The sequence below is a fragment of the Corapipo altera genome, unplaced genomic scaffold (genome assembly GCF_003945725.1).
Source record: "Corapipo altera isolate COAL_440 unplaced genomic scaffold, ASM394572v1 50, whole genome shotgun sequence".
In the NCBI taxonomy this organism is placed as follows: Eukaryota; Metazoa; Chordata; class Aves; order Passeriformes; family Pipridae; genus Corapipo; species Corapipo altera.
In genome coordinates, this window is record NW_020884889.1 from 11,230,113 (window position 1) to 11,246,774 (window position 16,662).

The 16,662-nt window shown below is 37.4% G+C and overlaps 2 protein-coding genes across 18 annotated transcripts in view; both read right to left on the reverse strand.

Annotated features, from left to right (window-relative positions):
• Nucleotides 1-10,462, reverse strand: part of MYO5C (myosin VC) — a 32,158-nt gene extending 21,696 nt beyond the window's left edge. The window contains exons 1-12 of the mRNA XM_027644661.1: nt 10,403-10,462; nt 7,974-8,084; nt 6,957-7,122; nt 6,542-6,686; nt 5,981-6,137; nt 5,282-5,425; nt 4,266-4,347; nt 3,583-3,690; nt 2,943-3,049; nt 2,040-2,305; nt 1,538-1,619; nt 1,064-1,204 (exon numbers count right to left, since the gene is read on the reverse strand). Of these exons, the coding sequence (XP_027500462.1) occupies nt 1,064-1,204; nt 1,538-1,619; nt 2,040-2,305; nt 2,943-3,049; nt 3,583-3,690; nt 4,266-4,347; nt 5,282-5,425; nt 5,981-6,137; nt 6,542-6,686; nt 6,957-7,122; nt 7,974-8,084; nt 10,403-10,429 (1,536 nt within the window). The 5' untranslated portion in view covers nt 10,430-10,462. The remainder of the gene's footprint in view (nt 1-1,063; nt 1,205-1,537; nt 1,620-2,039; nt 2,306-2,942; nt 3,050-3,582; nt 3,691-4,265; nt 4,348-5,281; nt 5,426-5,980; nt 6,138-6,541; nt 6,687-6,956; nt 7,123-7,973; nt 8,085-10,402) is intronic.
• An 804-nt stretch (nt 10,463-11,266) lies between these two features.
• MYO5A (myosin VA) overlaps nt 11,267-16,662 on the reverse strand; it is a 97,893-nt gene continuing 92,497 nt past the window's right edge. For all 17 annotated transcript variants that reach the window (XM_027644281.1, XM_027644269.1, XM_027644268.1 and 14 more), the window contains 2 exons: nt 15,536-15,616; nt 11,267-14,618 (listed from right to left, as the gene is read on the reverse strand). In XM_027644281.1, coding sequence (XP_027500082.1) covers nt 14,466-14,618; nt 15,536-15,616 — 234 coding nt within the window. In that variant the 3' untranslated portion in view covers nt 11,267-14,465. The remainder of the gene's footprint in view (nt 14,619-15,535; nt 15,617-16,662) is intronic.

Below are 16,662 nucleotides of genomic sequence, written 5' to 3' on the forward strand. Positions count from 1 at the left end.
GAGAAGGGTGGTCTCTTTAGCAAACTTGTTGGACTGTTAAGGGTAGCAAAAACACTTACTGTCAATAAATACTCCGAATAAAACATCTTCAGCGAATTATGAGGCCTGACAACAACCAGGTTTTGTGTCTTCAAACTAATCAGTGGCTCCCTGCAGCAAATCATTTTATGAAAGAGCGTTGTATTAATCCACAATTTTGCTGACTAGAGTTAATTCTCTGGTGAGTCATAAATAATTTTGTCCTGAGAGGATGCTACCTGCAAATGGGGACAATGCGACCCCTGAGAATGCTAGTGAGCAGAACATGTTACCCATATTACTCCATGGTTTGGATTCCAAGAGGTACAGATTGCCAACATCACCAAAACACCTTTTAAGAGACCATTTTAACAGGGCTTAACTTTCCCTGACCTGTTCCTCCCTGGCAAAGCTACTTCAATATGCTTGGAAACCTAAAGGAACTACATATAACATAGAAAAAAAATAGATTAGGAATTTCTAGAGTCAGGAGAGGAAACAGAGAAAAAAATAGTAACACTGAAGAAAGAAAAGCAAAGATGTAGGTTTGGTGCATTCAACAAGTACTTATTAAAAAGTGAGACTGTTGGGGGCTTTTTTGTATCAAAATTAGTGATTTGTAGAATACCTTCATTTTCAAAATATTGGTGGAATAGACCCCTGGAGATTGAATAGTCCAAATTCCTGCTTGGATAACTGCTGTTTGAACTAAAATTCAGAAAATGTCAAAGGATAAAGATCCCACTGCACCTCTGCTTAACCTGTTCTAGTACTGCACTACCCTCACAGTGAAGAACTCTAATTACTGGATTGTCTTCTAGCTAAGGATCTAGTTTTAGGTTCTTAGTTCTAAAAAAGTAAAATAGACTAAGAGGCTTACAATTAAAATTACCAAATAGAGGCCAAATCTTAATGTTCCTTTTATGAGGAAAATGCTCTACTTCCCATATAAAAGGACAAAATATGGATTATAAGCCCAACTTGTAAAAATCTATGTAGGTTTTTTTTTTTCTATGAGCTCTAAATGCAAGAATTTTTAAATTACCAAGCACTCTTCATCCAGAAGTTCTAAAATTCCCATTTTAGCTTCAATAAGGTCAATGACAGGTTGGTTGTCATAGAAGTCTATTAAAGTCCATGGGATATCTTCCTTCATATATTCTTCTTGTTCAAGTTTAAAAACATGCTGGATATGTGAAAATTATGCAAATGTAAGGTTACAGCAATTAAGGAAGAAAATAAATACAGTGTATGCACGTGCATGGTTGTATACATAAGACAGAAAAAATATTTTGGACTATATTACATGTCTGTCTTGTAAGAAAATAAATTCAGAAATTTTCATATGTATATGTGTATTTGTGCATACATGTAAAAAAAAGTTTATTTATTACTGGATAGTCATTATCCAGAAATATCCATTACTCAAGCACAAATAGCATTTGCTAATATCCATTATTGATAATCTGAAAACTGAAGTAAAGTAAGCTAAAGAACTGTAACAAATAAAAGAACATACCAGGTTAAATTGTTGTTGTAGCTTTTCATTAGCATAATTGATACAAAATTGTTCAAAACTGTTCACATCAAATGTTTCAAATCTGAAATACAATTCAAATAAGAAAACATCCCTCGATATCAAAATCAAATGGTAGTATCCTTAAAAGATTTCAAGGCTATCCTAATGATTCCAAAAAAATTAACTAGCCATAAAACTAATGAAGATGTTAAGGCATTTCAAAACTTCTTTAGAAGTTACCACACATAACAGAGCTAAAAAAATCCAGAGTTAAATTTAAAAGTATCATATCAAAAGTTAAATTTAAACCTCATTCACAAAAGATACTAATATTTATAGTAGCTGAACATTTCCACTACTCTGGATGCTAAAGAACTCATATGACCATGAGTAAAACAACCCCCTCCAAATCCATTACCAGCACAAACTGAAAAATGCCTCTTATCAACACTAAAGAAAAGGCACAACTTAGAAGTTAATTTGTTTCCAGAGACTGTCTTACCCATAAATGTCCAAAACCCCAATAAAAGTATGTTGCTTGCCAGAGAACTGCAAAGCTTGGTTAATTCTTTCCACAATAAAGTCAAATAAATGAGAGTAGATCTTCTTTGCCAGAGCATCCCTTGCATTAACAGCCTGAGCTCTTGTCATTGGCTTTATTACAGTCTCTGAGGTCGTGATAATCTTTCGGTGGCACAACCATCGGGACATTTTGTCACAGTTTAAATCCAGAAGTTCACAGAATATACTGAGATGTTTATCTTCCATCTTTAAAAAAGATAATAAATATTATTAGATTACATTTATTACATTAAGTGTTGTCTAGACAGTGAAATCCTTGCACTGCTGACATCAAACTATGATTTTTATTTTTAGATAGACAAGGGGCTGCGTTTACTACTCTGTCTGGCAAAATAACAAGATGAGTTGAAGCAAATAATACTGGATAGAACTCCTGATACAGCAGAGACAAACTTGGACTGGGTGAGATGCTTTGGATTAAGACACTGAAAGAAAGTTACTTTAGTCTGTGTTTATGTGTTCTTGCTTTTTAGACTTGCACAGCTTGCTGGGACACATTCTGAGAAGCTTTAACAAAGCTCTGTTTCCTGTATCCTGCAGAGAGTCCCAAATGGCTTTTCCAACAGCTGTGGATCAATTGGATATGGGGTACTCTTAGCCACATTTTGCCTTTTGTTAAGACTTTCTGAACTTGGGCACAAAACAGCATCTGTGTTGACTCTCGCTGTGCCTCTGTACAGATGAAGATGGAGAAATCAATCAAGTTTAGTACACCAGATTTAACGCTGCTCAGAGCCCCAGATACGAGAGAAACTATTGCTAAAGGACTTCTGGCACAGAATATAACAAAAAATGTTGCTATCTGAATGAGCTAGTTCCTTACACTGATGGATGATCTTTCATCTCCAGCAGCTGCTATTTCCACGTTGCCCAAGTGTAGGATTGCTGCCAGCATTTTAAAAACATCCATCTGAAAATCCCCATTCAGACCTAAAAAACCAATTCTCAATTATTTTAAATACCCAGAAACAGTACAATTAATTAAAATAGAACAATAATGGACTACTTGCTTTGTTGTGTAGCCAAGAACTGTACAACATCTCTGAGGAGTACTATGCAAATCCTTGGTTCTGCCAATTTTCTGCCTGTCTGATCCGATGAAAGATTAGGCATAAATTCCTGTACCTCCCCAAGTGCCAGCTCAAGTCTAATTTGGCTTTCACATAAGCCATACAGGGGTAAAGAAGCTTCCAATTCCACTTCTGTCACAGCATGTTAGCTTAAGAGCCAGGAAGACTCCAGCCATCAGTGATTCTGATCATTAACAATTAACACCAATTGCTAATTGCTCCTGCCTAGTACTTTTAAAACAGACCAACAGTACAATAAATAAGCTTTGAAAGAAATTATTTTGGTAATTACTACTAACATTTTGGACAGTTCAGAAACAAACCACTTTTGCCCATTTCATAAAAAAAGAAAAATCTAAAAAATCTATTGAAAATACATCCCCAAGAATTTACCCAGTAAAGCAAATGTCTTCTGAGTTTCCACCATATTTGCTCTGTCATCAACTCCTTCTATTACAGTGCTGCCACCCATCCGTGTGTAGTTAAATTCTTCTGCGCTTCCTACAGATAAGAAGCAAAGCTTGTAATCCTGCAAAAATTAGGGACTGGGGATAGCCATTTGTTAAAACTCTTTACACCAAAAAATTAAAGATGATGCCAGATGATAGCGTTTCAGTGATGAGCTGGAGGTCCTCTTTTCTCTGAGAGAAATCCATGAGCGTAACTCAGTTAAGTTGTCAGAAAGTAGCACTCATAATTCCTAGAAATCTTAATATTTCATCTAATAAACAATGGAGACTGAGTAAACATATACCTAAGATCTGCTTCTCCCAGCTTCTCTGTAGATAAGTGAATCAAGCCCCTAAACTGTCATTGCATCTGTCACTACAGAAAGTATGAGAATAAGGTTTTCAAAGGCATTTAGGTACTTGATTGTGCACTATTTGAGTTACTAAGGATTTGCTACCAAGTTCAAAACAAACAGGATTAATAGCTAAGTGACTTAAAAATGCAGGTCCCATTTTAAGGCTGTGAGATTTATGCTATAAAGCACTTAACATCCTAGCATTTGAAATCCCAGCCTTAAAAATACTGCACTACAAAAATGATGAGTAGATTATTTTCTTGAGACCTACCCAATTTAAGATGTTTATATTCAGGCTGCATAGCAGATGCACACAACTGATAAAATATATGGTAGTTTCTCTCATTCTCTGACTGTAAAATAAAGCAAAGAATAACACTACAGAAAAAAATAATTAACAACAGGACAAAGAAGCAAACAGAAAAACACTTGATATTCAACACTACTGTAAAGTGATAATGATGCCTGAGGGCTAAATTCTGCTGCAACAGAGTCTGGCAAAGAAATTGCTCTATATTAAAACGGCGTATCTTAGATTTCAGCATGATCTTTGGAAGTGATACATTCAAGTATATTTTATTTCCATTACCAATATGATGAGTTCTTTCCCCAAGGATGTTACTCTAATAATTTCTTCAGCTCCAACAACCATTTACTAATAGGAACTGGCAAATACTGTAAGGAACAACTGTGTAGGAGCGTCAGCTGAAACACTGCCCTGTGGTAACTCTGAAACCCCTCCATTTTCAAACCATCCTTCAGGCAGCAAATATATAGAAATATTTTTCAGTGTACTTAAAAAGTTGCAATACTATTAATAAAGAAACCTTTGTGAAAACAGTTTTATAAAATTAAATGCTTTCTTTAGGATATCATCACAATTATGCCCTGACCCTGTAGTGAGTCACAGGCAATAAGCCCTGGCCTTATAAATTTTCAGCCAGTTTTTTACCAAGACTCTCTCTACCCTACATATGCTGCTCCTTTCCAGATACAACTGGCATGTGTCACTGTTGTGACAGCATGTTACAGATTTCTCAAATACTTCTTGCACTTAGGGAATTGTCCCTGAGATGCATCCTTCACTTAACAGAAGGAAGAACACGAAGTAAAATAGTTTCTTTTTACAAATAATATAATCTCCTGTTAAAAAATAAATCAAATGCTGATTAGACACTATTCAGAACTTCACATAATATTTTCTATACAAAATCAGTAAAGTATAGTAAAGTATAGTGCTTTTGTAGCTATACTGACAATGACTATTTTAAACTTTATTTTACCCACCTGAAAGACAACTCTGGATTTCTCAAGCAGGTATGTTCTCATGTTAGCTCCAATGATTTGGCAACTCTGATCAAAACTGATTTCAGTGTATTTTCCAAATCGACTGCTATTATCATTCCGTGTGGTTTTTGCATTGCCAACAGCCTACAAAAATTATAAACTTTAATGATTTGATTTACGAGGGTCTCTCATAAGAATAACTTTGACAAAACTTGACTCAACTGCAAGTTTCTAAAATCAAAGGTGCTCAGGGATCAATCTCAGCACCGAGTTGTGTTACTTAAATTTTGAGGCCCAAAACTGAAGACAAACCTCAAGTCAAACAGTATAATGTTACATAAACTGAGAATTAGAGAAAGTATGTTCTTCCATTATAAGGAACCTTAGCTGCTTTCTATTCCAACTAATAAAAACAAACAAACAACTAGTTCAATATTGTTTTCTCATGATCTAATAGGTGGCCAGACAACACTCTGGAGGCAAACTAATGCCTCCAAAGGGCCACTGGTAACTCAGACAGGACCTTCCTGAAGCTGACTACCTCTGTCCATCAGTAATATTCAGGGGCTAAACTTCTAAATTAGATATCTAACTCAAGCAGATAAAACATCTCGAAAGACTTCAAACAAAGATTCCCAGCAGCTCATGGAATTCTTTCCTTGATGAGTACAGGCTTGACAGACACTCCCTGAAACTTACCTCAGTTATTGGATTGGATGCCAATACTTTATCCTCCACATGTGCATTGCTGCTTGACTTGCTCACAGTGGCAAAGTACCTCATAGTGTATCTTGCAGACACAGTCTTTCCAGCTCCTGATTCCCCACTGACTATAATAGACTGATTTTTGTTATTTCTAGAACCAAATAATCAGACAGTTTAAATCAGACATGTCTAAAATCATGCATAAATGTAGGAATTATAAATTTGAAACAAATGTTTGAAATCACAGTTGTGGTCAACTCTCATATATCAGTTCCATCTTTCATCTATGCTTCTCTTACACCAGCTGTAATCTCTAGGTTGGTGTCATTGCTATTCACTGAGCTAAGTCAGTGTTTTACTCCCCATCAAGAATGAAAATAGTTAGGAACTCTAGAAATTCCTCAGCTGGTTAAGGAATTCGTCCTCCTTTAGTTAAGCCACCTATTCAAAGGTATTCTTAATAGCCGGTGGCACATACACAGTTAAATTAAATGACAATGAACACTGCCACTAGACTTCAAGTGTTATTTATGTACATTAAACAACATACTGAACCTTGCCATTTGCTTGTATGCTTCTTCTGCCACAGCAAATATATGTGGATCCATGTCCCCCATGTTTTGCCCACTATATGCATGGATAATAGCATCTCCATATATTGGCAACTCTTTATAGGGGTTTATTGCAACCAAAATTATTCCTACAACCAAGGGTGCAAAACAAAAATAAAACACAGGTTAGTTAAATGAAATGCTCATTTTTGGCAACAACACTTAAACTGATACAAAGCAGCAATATTTTATAAACTAGGTAGGAGATACTGATCAACAAACAAGTCTATGCTCATACATAAAACCAGTTAACATGAGTCAAAACATACTTGAGGAAAATATTACATCACATTGAAAACTAACTCAAGATTATTTTTTTTTTTAATTTTTTTAAAAATATTGCATTTTACTTTGCTTACCACTATATGTGTAGATAAGTTTGGACTCCACAAAACGAACTCTGAGATTGTGTAGAACAGCTGGTTCATGGAGATAACTGAGTGCAGTGAGATCATTTTCACCAACAAGTATGTCAGGATTTCGTAGGGGTGGCAAAGCAGCTGGATCAACAGGGTAACTCAGTTCCTGTCAACAAAAACTACTTGAAACATCATAAAATGCATTATGTTTGCATAAACAGGAACTCATCTTTGACCTTTACACAAAGTTACAGAGTTGATGGAGTATTGTCTGATCTTCTATTTCATCAATTCCATACATCCCACTGAACTTGGGGGACTTGGAGCTCTTTGTTGCTTATGAAAAAGAAAGTTACATTCTCTTTATACATTATTTTGTATTGAAATCTGTAAAAATGGTAAACACGTTTAGGTCTCTAAACACATGCATATTTCAAGTAGAGATAAAAGCAGCAGACCAGCTGCAACTGAATGAAAGCAAACACCTGGTCAGAACTCAAGGCAGCTCTATAACGATCCTTACTTGCAACCATTCAGTTTTCTTTACACAAAGACTAACACTCACTTCTGTTTCTTTCAACAAATCCATTTAATCATTCATTTAATACTTGTCTTTATGGAACAGGAATGCAGGAATACAGAAATGCTGTTTTCAAAATATTAAATCTGTAAAGAACTTGGATACTAAAATTAACAGATGTTACATAAAGCAACGACTTTAGGGAAGAAAAAAGTACCAGCTAGCTCTGTGAGGATAACTGCTTTCCTTCAACTTAAAATGAGTTTCAGGGCTTGTTTCAAAAGTGATCTTTGAGGTATGTGCTATATACTTATGTTATACAGATAGTAGAATTGCACTCCTCATATTTTTGAGTAGCAGCTGTTTACTGTACAAATTTCAATATGATAAAAAAAGAAAATATGGACATGTTATTTAGATCTCATAATGATGAGTCCTATATTTCCACATAAATATAGTTCAGCAAACCCCACAATAATTCAGGCTTTTCTCCTTACAGTTCCATCTTCTAATTGCACATGAAGAGAACGGTCTCCAGCTTTGTAGTTTTTTGTGATTTCTGCAGACTGCCAAACTTCTTCATTATCAGGGATCCAAACCCTATTGTACTAGAACAGAAAAACAAGATAATAGTTAGCTTAGCTATTATCATGATATTTGAATGTAAATATGCTGCTCAAACCATCTAGTTCTCCTTTGCTGAAGGTAAAATGCTAAGCAAACTCTTCAAATGTTCTGCCTGAGAAGCCATCAGAAACAGCACTTCTTAAAAGGACATAACACAGCTGTAAACCTCAGTAAGTAGGGAATTACTTCAGTGATGTGGAGTGTGTCCTTCTCATCCTGACAGGGTTTGACAAAGCAATCTCATCCATCCCTACTTACACAAGCAACCATAATGTATAATCTTTCAGCATCTTTATGTTTTGATAGCCAGAACCCTTCATTTAATTCCCTTACCCTCGCTATATTCATGGTCAGTTTAAACTGTTTAAATAAACCCATGAGAATTGCTGCAGCTGCTTACTTGAAAAATTAACATTAGTCAAAGATTTCATGGAGTGTTAGCAGACCCACAGATACCTTGGGGACTCACATACCTTCTCATTTTGGTGCCGCAACTGTTAGTTTTAGCACAAGTGACTTTCTTCCTCTCTTAATTTGGGATAAGTCTTGGAAGCTCCAGGAGATCCTCAGAACATGAGGGTCTCTGCCCCAAGAACCCCTACTGAATGATGGTGGGTGCCCACAAAGGTCCCAACAAATTGCACTGTACAACAGTGGCCTTCTTAATTCTTATTCCTAAGGATCAACGCCAAACAATTTAGGGTAAGAGGGACTTTTGCAGGGACATTCTGCAACTTAGCTTGTGTTGCTCAGTGACTTCTCCAGGTGAGTTTTCAGGATCCCCGAGGACAGAAACTGATCTTTCTAGTCAGCCATACGCCAAACTGGTTTGCACATCAGGTGATGATCAACCGAAACCCCAGCCTCTTCCATGATACCTCTTTGCTGATGCCTTCAGCAGGATTGCATTTTTTCATGCAATATCCAAAATCACAGGGACATTTTCTAAACAACCCTAAACCCCTATGATGTCAATGTTTTTGTCTATCCCACCAACTGAGATAAAAGCCCAGCTTCACAAATATCTATTTAATGGCCAAATGAAAAACATGGCTAAACTAGTTTTGAGTTTTCCATGCGTACCTAAGTACAAATTTTCTTTTGTGTCATTCCTATGGTATGTTGACTTCCTGGTGTACAAAAATGCTTGTTAAATTGAATTCTTTCACAGAATCAGAGAATATGCTGAGTTGCAAATGACCCACAAGGATCACTGAGTCCAACTCTTAGCCCTGCAGGACCCTACCCAACAGTCACACCACGTGCCTGAGAGTATCGTCCAAACAGTTGGAACTCTGTCAGGCTTGGTGTTGCGACCCCTTCTCTGGGGAGACTGTTCCAGCACCCAACCACCCTCTGGGTGGTTGTTGTTTTATTTATTTGTTGTTATGCAAGTCGGAATATCACCACCAAACAGCCTCAGGGGCACACAGTGTGTTCCCATGTAAGAAGGTGAACCGCACGGACGAGAAAGAGAGGGAAAACAATGTGACAAAAGCACTGATTCTTCAGAAAAGGCCCCTGGAGTTGCAGGAGCCTCCATTGGCAAAGCCTACAAAGCTGGTTGTCTCCAAACCCTGCCTCACAGGTAAACAGAAGGGAGTTTGCTCATTCCCGTGTCGGGTTACACCCGCGCTCCTTCCTCCCTTCAGCTCCCTGAAAATATTCCAGTGAAAACTGCCGTCTGTTCTTCCAGCGGCTCCGAGTGCGGCACCAACACTGAGAATGAGCAGCCCTGCAGCACCGGGCTCAATGGGAGCTCGTTCCGGCAGCTGCTGGTGCAACAGGGGAGACGTGGGCTTATAAATCACTAACATACCCACGTTAGTTTTGCTATTTAAAGCTAAGCAAACAAATTATATGCCACGACACTCCAGCGACTCAAAGGAAAAGTGGGGAAAGTTGTGCAAAAACTTCAGCAGGTGCACCAAGGAGGAAGAATCTTTGTTTCAAGGCCAAGTTCTGCCACACACATTCAATATTTGCCCAGCAGAAAGCGCAGCGCACCGAAACTGAGCGCCCAGGGGAAGGGCTTTGTTAAACCTTAAAGTTGCCTAACCGCTGGCTAGCAAAGCAGAGACCTACTCCTGAAGGCCAAGAGTCTCAGAAAAAGGTGTGTTTTCCTCGAAAAGGAGTATTTCTCCCCGGTGCCCTGGGATCTGTGGGACGGTCCCAGTCAGCGAGCGCGGACAGCCACAGACGGCCCCAGGCTTTAACCACGGTCCCGACAGAGCTCAGTCTGCCCCCGCCGGAGCTCGGCACGGCCGACCCGCCCCGCTGCCCCCCGTGCCCCGCTCACCTGCGTGTAGAGCTCGGCCAGCGCCATCGGGACTGTAGGTTCCGCAGGTGGCCGCGGTCCGGCCCCCGCCCCGGGGCGTGGGGAGCGGCCCGGCCCCGCTCCCGGCCGGCCCCGCCCGCCGCAGTGCCCGCAGTGCCCGCAGTGCCCGCTCACCCTGCGGGGCTCGTCCCGCGGCCACCGCCCGCTTCTCACTGCTCTGTACCTATAGTGGAGCTGAGCGGCACTCCCAGGTACCGCACTGGCACAGCTGGCACCCGGAATACACCTTTGGGGAGCGGGAATAATGTCCCTTCCGACGGCCAAAAGGGTCCCGAGGGGAGCAGTCCGGACCCAGCAGAGAAAACCAACAGAAACATTAATCATCTATCTACAAGGAGTTTCTTTAGCAAACTTGGAATAAAATAAACAAATCTGAATGCATTTAGTAAGCTGAAGGCACTAACCGGTATTACATCGAAATAGCCTTTATGAGGAAGAAGATTTGAATAACCACAGAGCCAGGTTTTGGCAGGTGGCCCACTAGCCCTCCTTGCCTGGCACCAAAGGAGCTTTCATGGCACAGAATGTAATGTCTTAGTGAAGGACAAATCTTATTTCAGTAGCAGGTAGTATTAGGTGACAAAACATCATAACAGAAATGAGCTACGTCGAACAAAGTATTTTGCAATATGCACAGCAGTTTATGGCACACTGCTGCTATCTGGGTGTGTATTTACACGTCCTCAGATTTTAACCAACTCCCCTGGCAGTCAACACCGAGCCTGCCATGGAGGTAGAGGGAACCATGTGACTGTCTGGGGACTACACCAGCACACAGCTCAGGAACTACCAACCAACCAACCAAAAAAATTCCAAAGCAAATAGTACAGTTGTACTTTTATTTGGACATTTTCCAGTGATAGCTATTAGGCTACAGTTTTTATGATGCATACATTTACTAAGTACAACATCAGACACTACCACAGATCAGAGCTCAGGTCATCTGACAATGTTTTGTTTTTCATCTATGTACTGTAGTGGCATCGAGTGAAAACCTATGTTTAAAGGCTTTTAATTATCACATGAAGTATCAGCATCTTAAAAAATCCAAGTGTTTACTCATAGTTTTAGTATGGTATTTGAAATGTGTTCAGTTTAAATCACTCATAGACTTTCAAATTGCAAATGCTGGTGTTTCCAAGTTGGGAACAAATGTTACCGGATAGCAATCCACTTTCAACAAAGAAGTTGATCTTATTTTTTTTTTTGTGATAGAATAGATTAACCACATTTAACAGACTTAAGCACTTTCATGATCCATCTCAGATTGAAGTGTGAGAAGTAATTTTTCAAAATTTGGATAGAAGACTGTATCCTAAACATCAGAATAAAATTATCACTGGAATAAAAATACACCAAACTGAATGAGGTAATTATTGTGCAAAATCTCTAGAATAACTGTATATAATTCTAAGGGGTCACTGACAAGTATTTTTCCAGCATCTGATAAAATCTATCATCTCAATAGATAATAAATTAAAATATAAAAGATATGTCCACATTAAAAGAGCATAACAATGATTCAAAGGAAAAAAAAAAAGTTGTTAAAATAATTCTGCATTATATTCCATGGTTAAAGAGATTTTAGTCCTAAGGTGAAAGATATATTATACACTGACACTAAAATTTTACTTTTGAAAAGTGCATGTAAAATACTGCCATGTAAAATGTTAGATGAATTACCAACTACACATCGATTCCAACTCAAAAATATTTTCCTTTAAAACATGTCAAGCAGCATATACTTTTAATGTGATATAAAAGTAATACCAGTCAAACCACTGAGTTTAAGGATAATACCTATAAATTACTAACCACTACTTTTTTTAAGGAAACAATACAATAAGGCTTTTTACAGGTAAACAAACTTAAAAAATAAACAAAAATACATTTAGGCATACATTTTAAACACTTAAAACGCTTAAGTAGTGGATACATTTCCTGATCTACAGTATGAACATACTGTTATGCCAATTGTTTGTTTTTCAATAGGAGAAAAAAAATTTGTAGGTCAGCATGTTCTCTTGTATTTTCTTTCCTAACCCTGTTACTGGGTGAGAAGGCTTTCCTATTACATTCTCCCAAGTACAGTACCCCTAACAGTCTGAAAACTACCTCACACCTTATCTGGAGCCACGTAACAGCAGCCGTAGTTTCAGAAATCAAGTAATATTTTTAAAAAGAGTGTTTGGTATACCATGCAGAGGAAAACAATCTCAATCATTTAGCAAAGATCATTCAAAACATTTTTGCAATGAAGTCGTAGCTTCTTGGAAGTACTGGCATGATCCATCAAATGTAATATGGGCTGTACATATTTGAAAATAAGATGACATGAGCATCTTAAAATGATACTGACAAACTTTAGGTTGTCTTTACTTCTGATTTTAGCAACCATACAAACAGTATGTCTGCCTCTCAAGTAAAACAAAACTGAAATGTTTCAGTCTGCTTAACAGCAAATCTTTTTTTCTGTGAATTTGCAGGCAAACAGATTAGTACCAAACAGTCTAACAGTGTACCTCTAGATTATTTATCAATATTCTAGAAGAAATTAATGTCAATGCTAAGATGATAATTATTATAATACATTAGAAGTATTGCACAATGCAATTGAGCAATGTGTGTGTTGTTTTTTTTTTTACATGTATATTTGAGCCATACACCACAGAACTGGATCCTTAAGCAAGGCTTCTGCTGCACATTGTGAAATGTGAATTCTGTATAGCAGATCCAGGATGTGTGAGACAGAAAAATCTTTCCAGTAAGATGTGCAATATCCAAAATAACTCAGTCTCTCATTATGAACCCTGGATTTCCAACCATTAAATCAGCATGAATCATAGTCAAATGACAGTATCATAGTCAAAAACTACTTAACGTTCTTGTTAGTCAACCTTTCAAAGAATTAGAGCCTTGGGCTACTGCAGAAATTTCCCATTAAAGTTTTTCCTCTCAAATTCCAGTGTGAAAGAAGACTTTTTATTTAAGTGGCAACAAACAAAAAGAGATCATACTCAAAATACACACAGTCAACTCTGGGGTCTACAAACAAAGGACAACATTTGACAGACTATATAATCTAAATAAATACTAAAATCATTACTGACTTCTGATCATTTGCTTCAAGATTCTGTATTTTTAGCTAACTACTTTCAAAAATAACTAGTTTAAAAATAATGAAACATATAATTTCCAGTGTGCTACTTGTGCTTAGTTACCATTTTCCTCTAAAGGTGTTATTTGATACCATGTGCAAAAATCCAGTTAAAATAACAGACTGCTACAGACTGTAAATAAGGTTGACAACAAAAAATAAAGTATCTTATTTTTAGTGCTTAGTATGATACTGTCGAACATTTGAAAGAACAGAAGAATATGCAGCAGCAATTCAGTATGTTTGGTAAACCACAGTACTAACAAATGAACACCTAAGTTATAGCATATAGTGAGCTGTAAGACTTATCACTACAATTTATGTCAAACTGACACAAATGAGGAAGTGGTTTAAGAAATAATTTTATATATTGCCAGTTTGTGTTTTTCCATTCCAGTTTTTACAAATTAAATGTAACAGGCTCCCAAGTGACTGTGTATTCTACTACAAAATGCCTTACTTTCAAGTCTTCCACGTTCAGGACTGTGACTGTCCCTATTGGTCCCTGCCTATGAGAAGATTACATATGGAATTTAATTTACACTATTTAAATATGTTACTAAAGATCTAAAAATGTCTCTAGACAGCTGAAGACACAATTTTTGTCCAAGCCCGATTTCCATACTCTGGAAATGCATGAATCAGTGAAGTCCTCATAAATGCAATGACTGAGCACAAATGCACATCTTTCTCTTAGCCTTCAGTCTGTGGTGCTGTTGTGCAGTTTTCCAGCTACCTTAACTACAGATCTGGGCTTATATAGGCTGTTTGTTCAGAAAATGTGTTTTTAGTGGCTCACTATGTTTTAACAAGTAAAGATATCAGGCAACCGGTTCTCCATTTAACACTGACGGTACATCCTTGGGATCAGACACGTGATATGAAGCCCAGGCCCAAGCTGGCTGGGATCTGAATGGTTTCTAATGCCAGAGAGGATGGATTAAACGGAAAAGTAACAGGAAAGATGTGTTTAGCATCCATGAGCAACTGAGGAGAGTCCTTCCTGTCTCGCAGACGTACCTGCAAAGACAAGAAAGTGATTACATTATCACTTAGCCACCTCACTGATAATAATCATCTTGCAAAGAGGGAGCATTTCATCTGTGCTCAGATACACGTGTGTGTACAAACACACACTCCACAGTAACTTGAGCCAACACATTTGCAAGAATTGTGACATTAAACTGTAGTTACTTTCATTGGCTTCAGTTCTGCATATCTTCCCCTTACAGTGCAATCTGAAAGTGTTCAGATTCCCTGCAAAAGGAAGATTTTGCCCAGTATCTGGTAACGGTGTCTATTCAGTAAGTGATCTATTCATTAAGTAACTTTAATTCAGGAATTAAAGTTTATCTCAGTTCTACCTTCCCAATTTCCCTTATCCTGCTGGAAATGTAATTCTACTTCTAACAGACCAGAAAGATCATATTTGTTTCCTTTATTTTGCTCTACTGCATGCTTTTCTTTGGAGTTTTCAAAACTTTTCATTTTCATCAATATATATAAAACCAGAAGGGGTACATTAAGATCTCTGGTATGAACACAGGCCTCAGTTTTCAAAGCAGTTGGAACTTCTCTTGAAGGTACAGGTCTGACTAAAGTAAATTTGCATATATAAATGTTACCACTTGAAAAGTTGGCATACATGTGTATTTACATACACAAAGGTGTATAAGCACAAAAACCTCTCACCTTCCAAAACCCTCATACACATGACAGAGAAACTAACATTTTCATACAAGTCTGGAGGCAGTAACCTGTGACTGCTTAAAATTTTAAGGCTGACATCACCTTTACAACATAGTTAAAAAGCAACAGCTAAAAAGCATAGTTTAATTCATAATCCCGAATGTATTTCAGGATGCAAGCTATTGTGGCTCATCAGAGGTTTTCACAGACATAGTCAAATGATTTTTGATGAAAAGATAGAGACATACCTGTATTGTACGTATAAATGATACCAAGACTCTCTCTTCAAACTCATTAACTGGAGTATACAAATTCAGAACTTTTACAATCTGTGAAGAAGAACAATCACTATTAGGTTCATTTTACTGCTCACTCAACAGATGCATCCATGGTTATGAATAATATAATTTTAAAATTAGCTATTTAAAAATAAAATTATTTACAAGTATCTGTTAATTTTTGCTTTATTGATTCATACAGAATTCCATCACCTGCTCAATGCTATGTTATACAACTGCCTCCTTCAGAACATGTGTTCTTCTGAGGTAAAAACTCTAAATTTCTACAAATGTGAGGAAAATATCAAAGGATGGAAAAATCACATGAGAATTAACTGATTGTGTTCCTAGCCCACCCCTCTCCCCAGAAACATTACGTATTTCTCACCCTAATTTTGACACTGTAATTATGACCTTCTGTAGTCTTACAACTTCACTGTTCTTCAAGAGTGAGCTATTTCTCTAAAAATAGGGCTAAAACCACCAAAGGCAAGAACTGCATCACGAAGACTTTAAATAATAATATGGGCTAAATGTGTAAAACCTATTAAAAATTCTCTTTGTTTTTTTACCATTCTCTTTTTTAAAAACCGAAACACTCTGAACATTTTGTTAAAAAGTTAAAACACTTCAAGTACTTGGAATTCTAACTTCTTATTCAGTAGAAAATTAGGAGATTTTCCAGTAATGCGAATTACTAAATCAAAACAGCTGTATCAATGCAACTGCTCGTGCTGACACCATTATGAAAAAAATAGAGAAATTTCTTCCTTTTCTTGGTGAGAATTGTTCAGTAAGCATCAAAGATGCTTGGATCCCTTTATTCCTGTACAAGCTGTATGCAAATGTAGCATGGTTTAAAAAAAAAGTGCAACTTATTTGTACCAAATCTATGCTTTCATAAACAGAAGTCTGTTTACAGAGATACACCGGGTTCAGCCTTCTGAGGCTAATGGGTACAGTAACTTAACACTTCTGTTTGCAGACTTGGAGATAACAGCTGTGTTTGAATTGTCCATTAACTTGACTGGGCACTAACTCTAATGGCAGAAAGATCATTTCCTAGTATCCCAGGCAGAGCTGTCTGGACTACAGAG